The sequence below is a fragment of the Prunus persica genome, chromosome G8 (genome assembly GCF_000346465.2).
Source record: "Prunus persica cultivar Lovell chromosome G8, Prunus_persica_NCBIv2, whole genome shotgun sequence".
In the NCBI taxonomy this organism is placed as follows: Eukaryota; Viridiplantae; Streptophyta; class Magnoliopsida; order Rosales; family Rosaceae; genus Prunus; species Prunus persica.
In genome coordinates this window covers 17,248,348-17,266,001 of record NC_034016.1, presented here as the reverse complement: position 1 = coordinate 17,266,001, position 17,654 = coordinate 17,248,348, and the positions used below count along the sequence as shown (strand labels likewise).

The following is a 17,654-nucleotide window of genomic DNA, read 5'->3' as shown; positions in this document are numbered from 1 at the left end:
TTTGGGACAAACTTTTTCATTCCCATAACAATGAGGAGGCATATTAAAAATAAAATAAAATAATCACAGCTACACCTCACCGCCCAAAAAAATAGAGAAGAAAGAAAGAATAGAATTTTCTTTTTTATTCGAACTCGCGCGTCAGTCCTAAGCCTTTTGTTCCTCATCCCTCTTTCCCTAAGCAGAACCTAAACCCAGACACCGACCACAGCAATCGAAGCAATTCATCTCGCAGGTTCGTCCTTTATCTTCGCAATTAGTTTCGTATTTGATTTGGCTATGCTTCTTTAGGTTTTGGTTTGAGTTAGGTTTCGTTTAGTTCCCGATAAGCCGATGAATGATTTCAGGAATTGAAATTATAGAGCCAGACTTCATTATAAGCTTTCTAAGTAAAGATTTGGAATTTAGAAGAGTTGGGTTTTTGAAATTATTGTCATTGGTTTGGTTATGGAATCTGAAATTAGGTTTATTTGATGTAGTTTATTTCAGGTAGCTTCAGAGATATAGAATATCTGAATTACGAAAAACATGTCTGACGAAGGAAGAGTACACCCAGATTGCAGAAATGCATCCAATCCCTACCATGAATGCAGCGAATATTGCTTTACAGTTATTGCCGAAGCTAAGGCTCGAATGGATCAAAACCAATCAGGTAATGCTTTTTTCTTTAACCGGTGCATTTTGTGTCTGTTTAGTATGCAATAATTGGCTATTTTTTGTTGTGTCGTGTCGTGGCCTAGAGAAAGATGAAATCTTTCTTGCACTTCAGTTTTGACTCTGTAAGCTGTATGGTCTTGGACAGAAGCTGCTTTCATCTGAAACTGAACCTCAGGGGACTGATTTTATGGGATAATACATCGTTTTCAAATGTTATTACGGAGCAGGGACTCAAGTTATCAATTTTTCCTCCTTTTTTATATAGAAGTCTGCATTGTTTTTTTATATTTATATTCAGATATGTGTGGTAGAACTTTAGCTATACTTGAAAACTCTAGGTCCTCCATTTCTTTGACCCCTTATGAAACTATTGTTCCACCCCAATTTGTGTCTGTATACCTAAATCATTCTGTTCTACACTACATCAGAAGATGTGCAAGCCAGTGGTGGTAGTGGAAAATCCAACTCAGAGGCCGCTGAGCAAGAGGAATATGTACATAATGAAAAACCAGATTCTGAAGAACATGCTGATGATGGTGATGACCATCCCGAGGAGAATATGGAAGGAGACTTCACAAAGTTCACAGGGAGGAAGAAAAAATTGTGGGAATTGAGGATGAAGATGGTAAGTCCTTGTCATTAAGTTCATTGGATTTTAAAATATAAAACTGTTCCATCATACTTCTTTATTGATTCCACTGTTAACTTTTATTTAGAATAAGGCAAGAAAAGACAATCAAACGGATATTACAGCTGAAAAGAAAAGACTGGAACCTCCACAAGAGTCCAGGGGCATTTCTAAACAAAAATGGCTTGAAGAGAGGAAGAAAAGAATTGGCAAACTTCTAGATGCAAATAATTTGGATATGAAAAGCGCGTACATGCTAGATACACAAGAGATGGCAGAGGCAAAATACAAGAAATGGGAAAAGGATCCAGCCCCAGCTGGCTGGGATGGTATGTTTTAGAATCTCTGCTCATTAATTCATTATTATTTCTTTGTTTGGTTAAGGTTTTAGCTGGTCTCCTCAGTTCATTGTTAATGATGATTACTTATGCTCTTTATGTTCCTTTGTTTCGGAACATACTTGTAGCTGTATTTGATATGGACTCATGATTTTTATCAAACTCAATTTGCTTTTTGAAGTTATAGAATATGAGAGAAAGTTTGTTGATGTAAACTGGAATGGCTTAGTTACTCTTAATGAGTAGATACGAATATGTAGGACATATGAGGAAAGGAAATGGCATTGTGTAACCTAGGGTTAAGCAAGAGAAAGGGGTGTATTAATGTTGTTACATTATTTATTTGATACTTGCCATACATATGTTTAAGCTAAATTGGGTTCTGTATACATCGTATTTTCAACCATGTGCTTTTATGCATGCTTGCACACATATCAGAATTCTCTATTGCCAATTATGATGCAGAAAGATTAAGTGTTGAAGTGAACAATATTCTTGATATCCACTTTGTTCTTCTAGTCTTGTATAAATCTATAAAATCAAAATGTGATCTGACATGTTGTTCAAACAGTTTTCAATCAGAAAACTCTGTATGATGCATACAAAAAGCGAACAAAGAACATTGAGATTGACTTGGAAGAATACAATAGGATGAAAGAGGCTGATCCAGAGTTCTATCGTGAAGCTTCCAGCCTCCAATATGGGAAGGTATTTTGCTGTTGAGGGAAATCTGATTCCTGGTAATCTGGTTAAAAATGGTGTCTAAGCCCTGAATGTTCTATTTAATTGTGCAGGCTCCAAAGATATCAGAGGACAAGATTGATAAGATGGTGAAGGAACTCAAGGATCGGGAAGAGAAGAAGAAGTCATTTAGCAGGAGGAGGAGGTTCCACGATGAGAAAGATATTGACTCGATCAATGACCGAAATGAGCATTTCAATAAGAAGATTGAGCGAGCCTTTGGTAGATACACACTGGAGATCAAAAACAATCTTGAGCGAGGAACTGCATTGCCTGACTAGGGTAAACTCAACAAAATACACTGTCTTCCGATGTTTGTCTAATTGTGTAATCAACTGACTTATGGGAACTTATGATTCCATGGACTTACTTCTGGCAGATTGGTGCTGGGGAATTGTAATAATACATGTTAGAATTTGGGGTGAAAGTGTTTTGTTATACTCAGATTTCGTTAGAGTTTTAAGTGGCATAACAAGTTTTCGTGTAGAAACTGATAATAGTTGTCCAATTAACACCGGAATTTATACATTTTTTCATATGAGCATATATGCATCATTTGAAAAATGTATGAAAATGCCTGATAATATGTGGAATTGCTATTATCAGTTTTATGTTCACTCTGAAGTGCCTAAAGGCAGATGCGGCCCTCACGCAGATCGGTCCCATGTGATAGGAAAGTGGAAACTCATCTAAATTTGGGTGATTTCAGTCCTGCAAGAACAGGCTAAAAATCATGAATAATGGCATGTTGCCCAAAGAGGAATAGAATGGGCCTACAAAACTCTCAAACGGCCTAGCTTTCCTTCATGATTGCAGTGCTTTTATTGATGGCATCTTCTTTTGAATGTTTGAGAGGGTGTTAGAAGACCCCATCCAGATTCTCCCCCTTTCACCAAGATTTTTTTTTAATGTCCCAAAACGCGAAGTTCCTCTCTTGTGAGGTCCGAGCACCATTAAAATGGTAGAGCAGTGCATGGCATATCATTGTAAATAAAAAACAAAGTTGTTGGCGCTCAATTTCAGAATGTTGCACAAGTTGGAAATATAAAAGTTCGAAAAAATATATATATATTGGGTTGCATAGCATTGTCCTATTCATTTATTCTTCTGAACTTCAAGCTTTTGGTGGTGTGTTGAGCTTCACGTGCATCTCATGTTCCACGCGTTGATCTGTAGGCGCAGCTTTTGAATCTCCTACCAGTTTGAGGCAAGATGAACTGAAAAATACTACACGAGGATTTCTTTTTCTTTTTAGAATTTAGAGCAGATGTGGATTAGGTCATTTAACTAGAGCAGGTCGTCTTTTTGTATTTAAATTTGAGTTTTTTTGAATAATTTAAAATATTGCTTATATATAATAATAAAAAATATCAAAAAGCAAGATGAGGTTGACTGCTGCTTGAAAATTTGTAGCAACGATTTTCAGAGATTTATTTTGTATTATTAAACCATCTACAACGGCAAAACCCTGTGGTCCTGTTGGAGCGACATTCCTATCATTTCAATTTCAGTTCATGCTTATCAAAAAAGACTCAAAAATAATAAAGGAGCATAGTTACGAATATTTTTGAACCACAACTATGCCTCACTGGCATCCTCGTGAAGAAAATATTGAAGACCCAGCAGGACAGGTGAGGACCACAGCACTAAATAAACCAATTTGAAGCCTGATTTTTGACACTGCATGGACCACTCTCTCTCTCACACTCTCTCTCTCACACTCTCTCTCTCTCTCTCTCTCTCTCTATACATCGAATACTCTTAGGTTTCCAACGAAATGACCATCGTGAAAAGACGAGAGGCAAATAAAATAACAGGTAAAAAATATACAAAATGGTCATTTTATCTTTCCTTTTTCTTTTTTGGAATTTCAGTGGACCAATGAGGTTCATCGACCCATGTGCTTGCCATGACATGCAGTCCAATGCGTGGCAAATGCAAATACAGAGAGCATTGGTTATATAGTCCCGTCCCAGTCCAGTCCAGTCCAGTCCCATTCTGCTTTCACTTTCTTACTTTATTACGAGGCTGGGTTATTATAGTCCCACTCTGTTCCAAAAACTGAACCAACGCACTTGTCATTTCAGACCTTTCTAGAAAGGCACAAAGAAACCCGGGGCTACAGCAGCACCTCACTCACAAAACCCTGCAGGCCCCAATGTATATAATATTATATGTGTATATGTGTGTAGAGGCATCTTCAATGCTCTAGGCTGTTCTTCTGGAAGGACACGTGGCCTGAACCCACTAGAATCCAAGGTTATCAGGACAAATCACCCCGCCAACACCCACACCCACACAGAAAGCAGCAAAGCTGCTTTGTAGAGCCAGCAGTTGTGCCAAGAAAGTTAAAACTTTGGCCTGTGCAATGCAGCATGGATTGAAGACAGGTAGATGGCTTAATTATTTTAGCTTGCTAATGCAAGTTGGACTAAAATTTTACCTAGTAAATTGCTTGTTTGATTTTCTATTTTTAAAGGGCTTCCAAATATATTTATTAGGTGGGTAAGAGAGACCATGATGAAAATTATTAGAGAGAGAGAGACACACACAGGGGAGCAAAACATTATCTCACTACTCAATGCACATCATCCACAGCTAACAATAAGAAATTAAAAGATAATAAAGAAACAAGAAAGATATAAGATGATCATCAACATCAAGATCTTCTCATACACAATCATCAACAAATAGAACAAAATATCAGAACTTGACACTCTTTTCTTCCTTTTTCATCTCCCTCTCTTTTGAATCAATTGGTTGGGTTGCTTCTGAATGATCCCAAAGCCTTGATAGCTGCTGCTCTGAGAATGTACTGGTGGTATGCAGCTGCAGCCAGAGCTCCAACAAATGGCCCAACCCAGAAGATCCACTGCACAAGTTCACAAAACCATTGTTAAAAAAGACCAAATAATCACAACAAACAACAATCAAAACGCCATGTAGTATGAGTTTAAGAAAGACCAAAAGCAAAAGGGTCTTCTTACCTGGTCATCCCAGGCTTTTTCGTTGTTGAAAATCACAGCAGGACCAAAGCTCCTTGCTGGGTTGATTCCAGTACCAGTGATGGGGATTGTAGCCAAGTGCACAATGAACACAGCAAACCCAATAGGCAGTGGAGCCAAAACCTGCACATACAAACCAACCCACATGTTAAAATCATCAAAATCTCAAGACCCAGAAACCAAAAACCAAACTCTTTTTTTGGTTTGGAAAACAAAACAGAAACCAATTATGGAAAGAAAAGAGAAACAAGAAAAGCTAAGAATTTGAGACTTACAGGCACGTGGGAGTCACGTGCACTCCTCTTGGGGTCAGTGGCTGAGAAAACTGTGTAGACGAGAACAAAGGTGCCAATAATCTCAGCACCCAAAGCTGTGCCCTTGCTGTAGCCAGGAGCCACCGTGTTGGCTCCACCACCCTGTGAGTTGTAGTTGTGTTTCTGGAAGGCCTTGACCAGCCCAACACCAACAATGGCTCCTAAGCTCTGGGCCACGATGTAAGCCACAGCTCTGATCAACGAGACCTTGCGAGCCAAGAAAAGCCCGAAAGTCACAGCTGGGTTAATGTGACCACCTGAAAACACAAAAAGAAACCAAAAACTCATCAGAAATCAAGCACCAACAGGGCAAAAAGACGACATGGGTTTTGAAGAAAAGGCCTGAAAACGAAATGGGTTGCTGGTATTTCTTACCAGAGATGCCGGCGGTGCAGTAGACGAGGACGAAGATCATGCCACCGAAGGCCCATGCAATACCCAGAAGGCCAACGCCATCGCAAGGCCCGCTCTGGACCTTGTTGCCTATGACAGTGGATACGGTGATGTAGAGGAAGAGCAGGGTGGCTATGAACTCGGCTATGAGGGCTCTGTAGAAGGACCACCGCTTGAGCTCATCGCTGTCGATGAGAGGAGCTGGTGGTGGGTCCACATAGTCCTTCCCATGGTGGTGGGCTTGTCCCTCTTCACTCACTTCTTTGGACATTTTTCTCAAGCAGGTAGAGAGCGCTCAAAAGTTTGGTCTTTTGCACAAAAGAGTGTAGAGAAAGAGCTTTGGAGGTTTTTGGGGGTGAGGGGTTTGTTTTTAAGAGTGAGCAGTGAGGAGGGAGAAAGGAAGGGAAATGGTACATTTATGGATAAGGGAGGGGTATTTTGGGGATTTTAAAAATATGTGAGAAATGGTTGGGAGTGGGACAGAATAGGTTAGAGAGAGAGAAAAAGGGGGTGTTGTTTTTAGGGTTTTTAGAGAGAGAGAGAGAGAGTAGTGCGTGGGGCCAGAGGGTACAGCAAGACCATGTGAAGGTTAATCATCTCTGTGACGGTAAAGGGAAGAAGGGGTTTAGGGAGGTTACGCAGACGGGTATTGGGTAGGGCCAAAGGTGAGTCAGCCTGGCATCCAACTAGACCACGACCTACAACGGTTATATATCTCTCCAAATCTCTCTCTCTCTCTCTGTATGAAACTTGTGGGGTTGAAGAGATTGGTTTGGAACCAGTGGGTATATTTGTATTTGATGCGTTTAGGGCTGCATTGAGAGCTGTATTTAGAGTAACCAACCTTTTCCCTTGAACAATAATTCAGCTCAAATATGTGGTTTATGTTTTAGTTCATTGGTTTGAAAATTGGAACTCACCAAACCAAATGTTGAGCCATGTTTAAGGGTTCAATGTTTTTTACCTACCTCAGGTTAAGGACACATGTAATAGACAAAATATGTGACTTTCTATTTAAAGTAGCATTTTGATTTCTGAGTTTCAATTACACTAACCCTACAAAGGCTGCTTTAAAATGGGTACTTTCTAATCGTTGATTTACACGAGTCCTATAATAAGATCTACATGCATTTACGGATGCAACTGACTTTAATAGAATTCAAATTACAATTCTAGTTGTGCATGTCATTCTTCTTCAAACATTAATGTCATATGATCACTAATAATAGAGAGCATCAAATCTTTAGAGGCTTGTCTTGTGAAATACATCGAACTTCAAGGTTGACGGGTTGAAAAAGATGACATGTAAAATCATGATAACTACTTATTAGTATATTGAACATGCATTAAACATATTCACTAAAACTTACTAATGAGAAATGCTAACGTGACCTGCTCAAAATACATGACGTGACAACAAGTCCGGGTATGAAATTTATCTTGAGCAAGTACGATTAGCATCTCTCATTCTTAATTAGTTAGGATTTGTATAACATAATTTAATGGAACACAAGAACATTCACAAATTTGGATTAAGATATGGGGGATGACCCCCACCCCCTCATGTGGGTTTACCCAAAGACATGCGTAAGGCATGTACAGAAAGAAAAAGAACAAAACTATGGAGACAGTCGCATGTATGTGTTTGATCAGAGACACAGGATTTGAGCTGGACTTACATTCTTTTTGAATTATTTTAATGGTTGAGATTGAAGATGTGGGGCCCTTTCACAGAAAAACAAAAGAAAACGGTTGTTGCTGGTTGTGGGAAAGTTATCTTTATTTTGATAGTAGATTCATCGTCCAAGACGTCTTTTAGCCTGGCTTTTATTGATTGCTTTGTCTTCATCCAATCCAACGGTACTATTTTACTTGCAAATTGCAATGCAAAGAAAAGAGAGTGATGCAGTGCAGTCACGAGCATCATGAAAGATGTATGTCCGCCCTTCCTAATCCTCTGAGAAACTCTGGTGATTTGATTTCAAAGTACCTGATCAATTTGTCGTGGAACAGGCAGGCAGGGCCCTCATGTTTTCTTCTGCCCAAAATACCCTCATAATTGATGGAATTTGTTTTTTTTTTTAAATGAAGATAAAAACCAGTACTAGTAAGTAAGTAAGTACAAACTGGTAAATAGTGGCAATGAAGTAAAAAAATAAATAAATGGGTGACAAGAGAAATAGGGGGAAGGGTGGGGGGTGACTTCAATTACAAATTTTTTCTTCTTCTTCTTATGCAGTGCATTATTTTTTGTATTGTTTGGCCAAGTTTGGAATGTAGAGGCTCATAGCCTCATAATATCTATGTCCTTCTTCACTGTTTTGTTCAGAAATCTCAAAGAATAAATTTGTGTTGAGTTTTAATCAGTTTCAATGACAAGTCAATTTTTTTTAATTATTGAATTTGACAAATTCATCTTTCTACCTAAAATTTAGAACGATAATCAACATAAGATCAATAAATCATGTGCACGTGTCATGTTTATAAGAACGAAAGTAGATACCCTAGCAGACTCTGTGAAAACGTTATTTGACAAAAGAAAAATGTAATCACAAAATAAATAGTGACTAACATTTTGAAGAGAGTATTTACTAACCCAATATTTTTATTATTTTATATATAAGCGATAATCTAAATTATTTATAATTAACTAATTTACAGATGGATTGAGACTTAAATGTAAAAAGAAGTAATCACTGCCCTGTAAACTAATCTAACTCATGTCTCCCACCTAACTCATAATTTAAACAAGAAATTCTTTGCTTAATATTCAAATTTGTGTCACATGAGTAAATTAACATGAGAGGACCAAGAAAGTCCACGTGTCCAGTAGCTAAAACAGCTAGATGCTTCCAGAGCCGTCTTTCTTCAACCGCTGAATGGGTAACGGAACGGCGCAACGGTCATATTTTCATATTCATCTTTGTGGCTGTGAGTGAGGCAGTGGGCCCCGCAGAGCAAGGGACCCACTCGCTTTATAAAGCTACCTGCTAATTTCCGAAGAGATAGAGCTAGATAGCTGTGTATCATTTCGATGCTTTTCGTTTCATTTTAAGAATTTTTTTTAAAAAAAAAAAACAGAAGAAAAAGACGAAAGAATTACAGATGCGACCAGTGAAGAAGGCACTGAGCACAACTTTTGATTCGTTCTTCCATTTTACGAAAATGTCCAAATTCTGATCCGCAATGCCCTAAAAAAAAAATATACAAGAAAACAAATTGCATGTCCTCAATCTGATTATGATTAATTGTGTTCATATGCCTCATCATAGTTCATTTCTAATTTTACACTTAACTCTTGTTTCCTTTCTGAAGGAGAAGACTAGATACATTGTCCATTGTATTTTCCCTTTCTAAATCAGAAATCCTCGAAAATGTTTTAGTCATTTACGATTATCGAATATATAGACGAACTCAGTATTTTCATTAAGCACTAAGTTATGACAAAAATAATTAAACAGTTAAATAATTTTCATACGATATCATCACATGACGAAAAGGAAAAAAGAGAAAGGTGGAAAATGAATGTATAATAGGGAAAGTATGTAATGTTTTACCTTTAAAAAAACAAGAAAAAAAGAAGAAGAAAACCCTAACTATAAATTCCACTCTATGAATCATATGAAAACTGCTTTTTCTCCTACCTGAGCCAAAAAGAGAAAGGCAAAAAGAAAAAGGGTTTACATATTCATGGTATTCGGGATTTGGATGGTGAACATGAAAAAGGGAATGCCAATTAAAGGAAAAAGTACAAAAATGGAAAAAGAAAAGATAAAGATAAACAGTTATTTGGATGGTATTATGGCAGTAGAAAAGCCAAAATTGACTGTAATTTTAGGAAATTTGTGCATGTAAAAATGCATCATCTTTGTTCTTGAGAAAGCAATATAGAACATCTATAACAAAAGTACTTTGTAAACCACATAAAGTTTGTTCCGGAGAAAATCGAATCAAGAACTTCTAATGCAGAGTCGCATAAATCATGTTATATTACAATAAGCTTTTCTTCTTTAACAAGTTTTTAGATATGCTTCAAAGCAAAAGATAAACTACTAGCCCATCACTTGCCCACATAAAATTTGTACACCAATCACTCTTGGAGAATGGCTTGTATATATGGTGAAAATTTTGAGAAGGACCCAACTAGAAATGTTGTCAATCAATAATATATTTTTCTAGGGGCATATTTGTCGCATTGGGAGATTACAAGGATAGGGGGGCCCAATTTTTTGATATGATATTGTTGGAAGCTTGTGAGGGAGGAAAACAAAAATGAAAGGTTGAGCAAAACAAACAGATTAGACAAAATGTCCAAATCTAAGTAAGTTTTGGGTTTTAGTTAAGGATAAGGTTCATCTTGTGTTTTATATTTAAGGTCTATTTTGGCTTAACCACAAAGGCTACGATCACTCATAAGTTGCAGATAAATTTTGGACAAATTTTTTTTAATTAATTAATTATTTATTTTTCGGGTTGTGGGGTTGCTACAAAAAAATTTCCTCGATAACGATCCTGAGAATTTATTTTTGGGGAAGACATAAAATCTGATTTGATTTTGAAGATCTTCACTTTAAAACAAACAGAAATGATAGGAATAATCCACGGACGATATTCCCTTTCCACACCTACTGGTTGATTAACTAAGAGATGGATTAATTAATATAAGTTAGACCATTAGAGATAAGTGGACCATCTAATCATTGATGCTTAGAACATACAGCATAGCAGAGAGATCATTCTAGCTTCAACCCCAATAAAACAATAATTATTTAGAAAACAAATATTAAAAGTACAGCGTATATCATTAGTAAATACTAATACGAAAATGGTTTTTAATAAAGAAACATAATCTATACAAACATGTAAACCTCATTTCCTTATCACTACCTTAAGCCACTGAGTTTTACAGAACATACATTAACATGGATCATGGCCGCCGAAATAGCTTGGCTGCCCGAAACCAGTTCTACCCAGCCAACTTGAACATCACTTACATTGTCGGGATTCAACTTCAACATACAGTAACTTGGATCATGTCACATTGTCAAGGCTATACATGTAAAACAATTATAGATGATGGAATTAGTTGTTCCAAAATTTCCTGCACATACAAGCAGAATAGGATAGAGAGTGATAGTTCGTTCTTTTGTGGTTGAACCAATCTTGGTTGTTGTGACAATAGTAAATCTCTTCCCAAGTGTTATCTGCTTCGTGACCGAAACAGTAAAAATCGGAGTCCGATATTCAGATCCCGAGCAAACTTGAAGATCAATATGAAGAGGAGTAATCATAAAGTATATATCTCAATCAAGTTTCCAATCAAGGGTTTAAAATGCTTTATCCACGAGTGAGCGTCAGATAGCCACTTCACTTGTGCAAAAAGCGTGTGATAACCCAATGAACCTGTTTAGAAACGGGAAGTGTCAAAATAAATGAATGGTGAAGGAAGGTTGTGTATAATTTGGGTTTCAGCAAGAGTAGCTTTCTATTGACACTTACAATGTTATTTTCAGGATCAGACCAGTACAATCCTTGTATTGCAATAATAGCTAGGTTGGAAGTTACGAGAACAAAAATACTCAAAGAATGTATTCCCATCCACTCCAACACAGATGTAATGCACCTGTACCCGTAAACATCGATCTGCAACAAAGAGCAGGCAGTATACTCGTCAATTGGGTTGTTACAACCCTCATTAACAAAAAATTTGTAAGGATGGGACTTGTTATACCTACCTTGACTGAAGAATGATGCCCAAAAAAAAAAAATTGCAAGCATGAGGCCGAGCTTAAAAACTCTATTTTCAGGTATATTTGCTAGAATTAGTATGGTAAATGGAAACTTAAAAAGAAAAGACCGAATCTCATATAGGGAACATGATCATTATGTCAAGTCTCATTAGCTCACCAAAGACAAAGCATGGTAAAGCAAGAATAATTTATCACTTCCAATATATAAAATAAACTCTTAGCACTGACCAGTAGATACAGAGCGCAAAATGTGATTCCCGCAGAAGCTGAAGTAATTAGCATATAACTGATTGTGTACAGAGATTTATTTACAGGAATGCCTGAAAATCAGAAATGAATGGTAGTGCAGGAAAGTTAGTACTAAAGTGCATTAGAGCTAGCACAAATCAAATCCACATACTAAGTGCTTGAAATTCATCAGTGAAATGTAGATTTTGCTGAAAACATCTTAGCCGGAGTAATTTAAATGAAGTACCCACTGAGTTCAAGGCAACAATAACATTTTATACCTATGAAGGCAAGGAATGAACCAAGAACAAAGATTGAAACTGAAAACAAGGACCAAGCATTTAGGCGCCCTTTGTGGTCCTGAAAAAGTAAACAGAACATCTGCTAAGTAAATTACCTAAGCAATAAAAGCTTGCATGAAGCTTAAAGATGATGGTCAAGATAATGTACAACTGATTGAACAAGTAAAATATGTCACAAATATCACCGCATAGAGTGCAACGCATCTTAAGGACTATTGTCAAGGTTTTTGTTTAAATTGTGTCAACACTAGAAAGCTGCCAAATATTTTTCTAAAGTGAATATTGAAATCCGCTGAACTCATGAACAAGGCATTACCTCTATGTGTGCAAGAATGTGACCATATTGAAGTCCAATTATGCAGGTCACTGCAGCTGTTAGGGAGCTGTGAACACATAGTGAATGTCAATAGACTGATATTTTTACTAGCTGTGATGAAATGCTACGACATAACAAAATCAATTACTAAAGAAGAGGAGCCAGTGGCCAAGTGGGAGACAACAATGGATGATAGTTAGTGACTGCTCTAAAGTCACAGAGGCAGAGAGGATGCTTGTACAGGTTGAGCCAATTAAACCAAGTAGGAACACATTTCTACAGCTACTGTTATGTTTGTTATTTTGATGCTTCTAATATATTTGCAATTATGGTTTTGATATGAATTGAGAAATACTAGGCATCATCTAGAGGGGCTGTAATAAAACAAGATGTTGACATGGAAGGAAAGTAGTTTGCATTTCTGTAGCTTGACAGAAACCTCCATTTGAATTGTTGGTTTCTTCTTTTTCTGAAGTTTGCGTTAAGTAAATCTTAAAAAATATTGATTAGCTAAAATGGTATGTCATGAACAGAATAACTGAAGCAAACACAACTTAACACCCCTGTGAATATGATAGAATAGAAAATGGTTAGATAGGCCACCTTAAAATACCTTCTGGATCAAAAGGAGCATGACACCATGAAGGTGAACTCTCTGGAACCTCACCATCAGCAGACAAGTTGCATTCCTGTAAATCATGATTTTCATAAGGAAATAATCACTCGCATAAGCATTATAGAATAAGTGACAATGAGCTAAGTTACCTTCAGGTTCCTGTAAACAGGTTTCAAATATAGATGATCAACACCCAGAATAAAACGATCAATCATGCCAGCAGAATTACAGGCAGGTCCAAGATCTCCTCTCACAGAACATTTCACCTACATTAAAGTAATCAGAATGAGATAATCAAAGAAAAAATAAGGCATGCTATTCAACTAAAGAAAAGCGCATTTGGAACAAGGTAGATTGTTATCAGGGAAGATGACTTTTACCATAAAAACCTATCCTAATATCAACTTAACAATGAAAACACTCATTGGCAGATGGGTATCTTGGTACGGGAGAAAATATTAACTTCTGAGAAAAGAAAAATGCTGTACATGTTCTCCTTACACATACATGCATTCAGATGCGGAGATGCATGCATGTAGTTAGTTCTATGCTTTAAGCATGATATCAACAACACAAATCATTGAAAGACAGCACGGAGAAAAAGGGTTATAGGCAGAAAGCAGTTTTAGAGATTCTACAATGTAAACATTTGCTCTTTCCATACTCTAAACATTAACCAGACAGGTCAATGAAAGACAGAAAAACAATTAGTAGGAGAAGAACCAAAGTGATGAAGATCCCATGACCTAAGCATTTTCTCTTTTCCATCATACTCTAAGAATGATAAAACATGACTTTAAAGTTATTGAACCATATCAGGAATAAAGTTATTTGAACCATAGCAGGAAAGAACATATACACATATAAAAAGGAGGGAAGTTCTGAGCATGGTCTCACCAAATAAACAAAACTATCACTAGAGGGACGCATAGAAGTTGGTGTCAATGCTTTGAATTCCCAATCTGGTACATACAAACCATACAGTAACCCTGCGTATATGGCTGATAATGAAAAGATGACGCACCTAAAAAGTAGAAAACAGAAATTGACACTACATAAGAAGAAAATTAAATTTATAAAAAATAAATTCAGTGTATGAGAACAAAATCAAGTGATCCAAATATTGCTTAGACATTACTCCAGTTGCTTTGCATTCTAGATAAGACACTAGTGATATGCTAAGTTGAATGTCAACTTTTTGGAGTACATAGTTGGAGAACAATAACCCCCTCCCTGCTCATCTGTGTTGTTATAGACCACAACATAAATAAAAAATGGATGTTTTAGTGATCATGTTGATGATGTCCTATTGATCATGTAGATGACGCTGCATAAAGCTCTATGCTAAACACATATTACGAAAGAATTCAAATAATCTACTTTAAGTGTTCACAGGCCAACAACCAAGGAAGTCAGACAATGCCCATAGACATCATTCATAGGACCATCGTTCTTCATGTTCCTTAAACTTGTTGGAAAAAACACTTGAGATTTCTTAGGTAGAAGTCCAATAAAAAATGCATATTATACACATAGTTACCAAATATGTTAAGTAACAAAGTGCTATAGTCTATGGACTAAAACCTTACCAGTGCCAGTAATAACTCTTGAAAAATCCCACTTCATCCCATGTCTGACGTGATAGCCAGATTTCACATAAAGCCGCAACAATATATCCAAGTGCTATCCTCTGATTAAAATGACAATGGTGATAGAAAGTCAACTACTGTATAACCTAACAATAAGAACGAAGTAAGGAAATGTATTCAGTTAGAACTATATGTATTGTAAATTCACTCTGCTAAAGCAAGCAACTATCTGAACTGGAGGCCAATGTGGTCACCCTTGTGAGTTTATTTTTTGAAAAATGAATTGAAACCATCAGATCAAAAGTTAAGGCAATTACATCCACTTTATCTAGAAAAAAGTTAAGGCAATTACACATGGCAATGCTATAGAAAAATTACACGCGGTAATTCCTTAGAAAACTACACATGGTAATTCCATGGAAAAATTACACAGTAATTCTATAGAAAAATTACACATGGTACTTATATACAAGAATTAAACCAATTCTCAAGTATTTGGCACCCAATTACTAAACCCACATCCTAAACACTCATCTTTTCACTCGGAGATGTGCATACCCCAACAATTATAGAATGGAAAGCAGTTCAAACATATTGGAATCAAAAACTTATGCACCTGTAGAATTCCAAACCACCGTATTCTTTCAATGTCAACTCCAAAAGTCAAGGAAGTTACTCCATGGAAATAACCACCTGAAATGACATGTATCACGCACAGTTGATATTTCCAGTAGTATTACATAATCAATAGAAAGAAGAAAAATGTAACACAATGCCAACTGCGGGATAAAGGATGACGGAGATAAATGAATTTGGCATAGGAAATAGTTTCTGTTGGCTTATGTCATTGGCTAGATAATGCTTCTCTTTTCCAGTTCATGTCATGCTAATACGTACACTATGTTGAAAGGACAAAAATCAACATCCTTCTTGATGTAGCATATCATTTAATACATCGTAGATGCTTATAGAAGAGCTCACACTGAATAAACAGAAAATATTACCTTGAAGCAGAACGCCTAGAAGAAAAAGTTTTAGGGCCTTAAACACCGCTTTCCATGTAGCTTCTGCTCTGTTTGTCACCTTCTGTAATTTTCAATCAAAATCAAGTTTTTAAATTCTATAAATTCATAACCTTAATAAAAGAATAAATTCAAATAAGCCTTCTATTCCCAATCACAATACTAAACTTGAAAGTTGAAAGTTGAAAGTCGAAAACAGCAAAGTTGCCGAATTCTATGTAAAAAAACTCTATAAACTTTGTAAGTACCTTGTAGACAAGAGCAAGAGAAACTCCAGCAATGAATAGAAAGAAAGGCATAACAAAGTCTGCCAAATGGAGACCGTTCCACGGAGAGTGAGCGATTATCGGAAAAATTGAGCCGCCATAATCAACTAGCATCATCAGCTGTGGAATTCAAACAATGCAGATTAAATTTGGCAAACACAAATCTATGTCACGTCCTCAAAAAACTTCCTAAAGATAAAGAAAACGAATTGAAAAGTGAAAATTCGATTTCATCTTCACTACCTAAGCTGATCGAAAATTACAGGAACTTGAGAGTATCAGTCTCTATAATACTACTCATTTCCCGCATTTTCTCAGCAGCCAAACAGTACGGATCGAAAGTCAACGCGTTTCACTAGAAGCTTAAACGTTACAATTCGAAGCTTTAAATCGAAATGGAGGTGTTTAGAGAAGGAGAGGAGAGCTCACGAAGACGCATAGGCCGCGAAAGACATCGAGAGAGGCGATACGTGGAGGTTTCGCGCAGATGGTCGCCGGATGGTCTACTCCGTTTAGTAACGGCGTGTAATCGGCCATTTTATCGGCCGAGACGCCGAAATATCAGAGTTTCGGTAAAGCTGCGGGCTTTGAGTGGCTGGCAGTACGAAAAGTATCGCCTTTATTGGATGCGAATGCGATGAAGAATACGGCGACAAGAGAATTAAAGAGGCACCGGTGACGTTTTTTTATCCTGTTTTGGTACAAAAATACGCTCCAATGCACAATGCTATTTTGTAGCGGGGCTATAAATTGTTACGTGGCGCTGTTTTATTGGCGGTTCAAATGTTGTGTGCGAAGGCTTACGGCAGAAGGGTGTTCGTATGGAATTTGAATTTTTGATTAAATATGTATGGGTTTGCAGGGGCCTGTGAAGATTTGTTGATTTAATGAGCTAAGTACTTTTCAAAATGGAGCTCATGCTACTCACCAACAATAGATATATCACATTGATTGCGTACTAAAGTTGTAGTACGAGCATATGAAAATACCACACTCGATATCATGTTTTGTTGACTAGTGTAGCATCGCTTTAAGAGCAAGGACGGATCCATGATTTTTAAATGGACTAGGCTAGATTTCCTTTACAAAAAAACTTGACGGCACGATGAGCCGTATACCTTTCAAAATGCATCTAATATATAAGATAGAAGCTAGTAAAAAAAAAAAATAATAATAATAAATAAACATGCAATGCAAATACAAGATAGAACTATTTAAGTTACATTCTTTGAGTCTTTAAAGAATTAAAATTATTCATCTTTTATTCATTATAGATATTATCAACTTTTTTTTTTTTGGTTGTGTGTAATACTACATCGCATTTATAAAATTCTTGAAAAAAATATGTATGGGCTATAGTCCACCATATAGTCCTCAACATAGATTTGTCCTTAGTTAAGAGTGAAATTTACTATGATATGATGACCGTGGGAATCAAATTAAACCTGAACCCTAGGTTAAATAATTAGGCCAATCAATTGGAAATTAT

The 17,654-nt window shown here is 36.7% G+C and overlaps 2 protein-coding genes across 5 annotated transcripts; one reads left to right on the top strand and one right to left on the bottom strand.

Moving 5' to 3' along the window:
- Window positions 71-2,900, top strand: LOC18768925 (pre-mRNA-splicing factor syf2). 4 transcript variants are annotated; one of them, XM_007200417.2, is made up of 6 exons: window positions 71-235; window positions 490-652; window positions 1,089-1,282; window positions 1,374-1,614; window positions 2,195-2,331; window positions 2,418-2,900. In XM_007200417.2, the coding sequence occupies exons 2-6, from the start codon at window positions 529-531 to the stop codon at window positions 2,643-2,645; spliced, it is 924 nt and encodes a 307-aa protein (XP_007200479.1). In that variant the 5' UTR covers window positions 71-235; window positions 490-528; the 3' UTR covers window positions 2,646-2,900. The 4 variants fall into 4 exon arrangements, with proteins under 4 accessions (XP_007200479.1, XP_007200480.1, XP_020425884.1 ...); XM_007200418.2 differs by having other exon boundaries at window positions 1,086-1,282; XM_020570295.1 differs by having other exon boundaries at window positions 480-652.
- Window positions 4,919-16,834, bottom strand: LOC18767296. The gene is made up of 16 exons (XM_020570294.1): window positions 16,595-16,834; window positions 16,148-16,285; window positions 15,882-15,963; window positions 15,494-15,570; window positions 14,878-14,978; window positions 14,186-14,312; window positions 13,438-13,554; window positions 13,276-13,361; window positions 12,673-12,739; window positions 12,336-12,414; window positions 12,055-12,146; window positions 11,572-11,719; window positions 6,059-6,334; window positions 5,645-5,940; window positions 5,352-5,492; window positions 4,919-5,236 (listed from the first exon to the last, which is right to left on the bottom strand). The coding sequence occupies exons 1-16, from the start codon at window positions 16,700-16,702 to the stop codon at window positions 5,117-5,119; spliced, it is 2,055 nt and encodes a 684-aa protein (XP_020425883.1). The 5' UTR covers window positions 16,703-16,834; the 3' UTR covers window positions 4,919-5,116.

Coding starts and splice junctions, on each gene's coding strand:
- LOC18768925 (XM_007200418.2), top strand. CDS start 529: ATGTCTGACGAAGGAAGAGTACACCCAGATTGCAGAAATGCATCCAAT. Junction 1,615..2,194: donor AGCCCCAGCTGGCTGGGATG/GTATGTTTTAGA, acceptor TTGTTCAAACAG/TTTTCAATCAGAAAACTCTG. Junction 2,332..2,417: donor CCAGCCTCCAATATGGGAAG/GTATTTTGCTGT, acceptor TTAATTGTGCAG/GCTCCAAAGATATCAGAGGA.
- LOC18767296 (XM_020570294.1), bottom strand. CDS start 16,702: ATGGCCGATTACACGCCGTTACTAAACGGAGTAGACCATCCGGCGACC. Junction 12,415..12,672: donor ACATTCTTGCACACATAGAG/GTAATGCCTTGT, acceptor TTACTTTTTCAG/GACCACAAAGGGCGCCTAAA. Junction 12,147..12,335: donor TTCATTCCTTGCCTTCATAG/GTATAAAATGTT, acceptor TCTGATTTTCAG/GCATTCCTGTAAATAAATCT.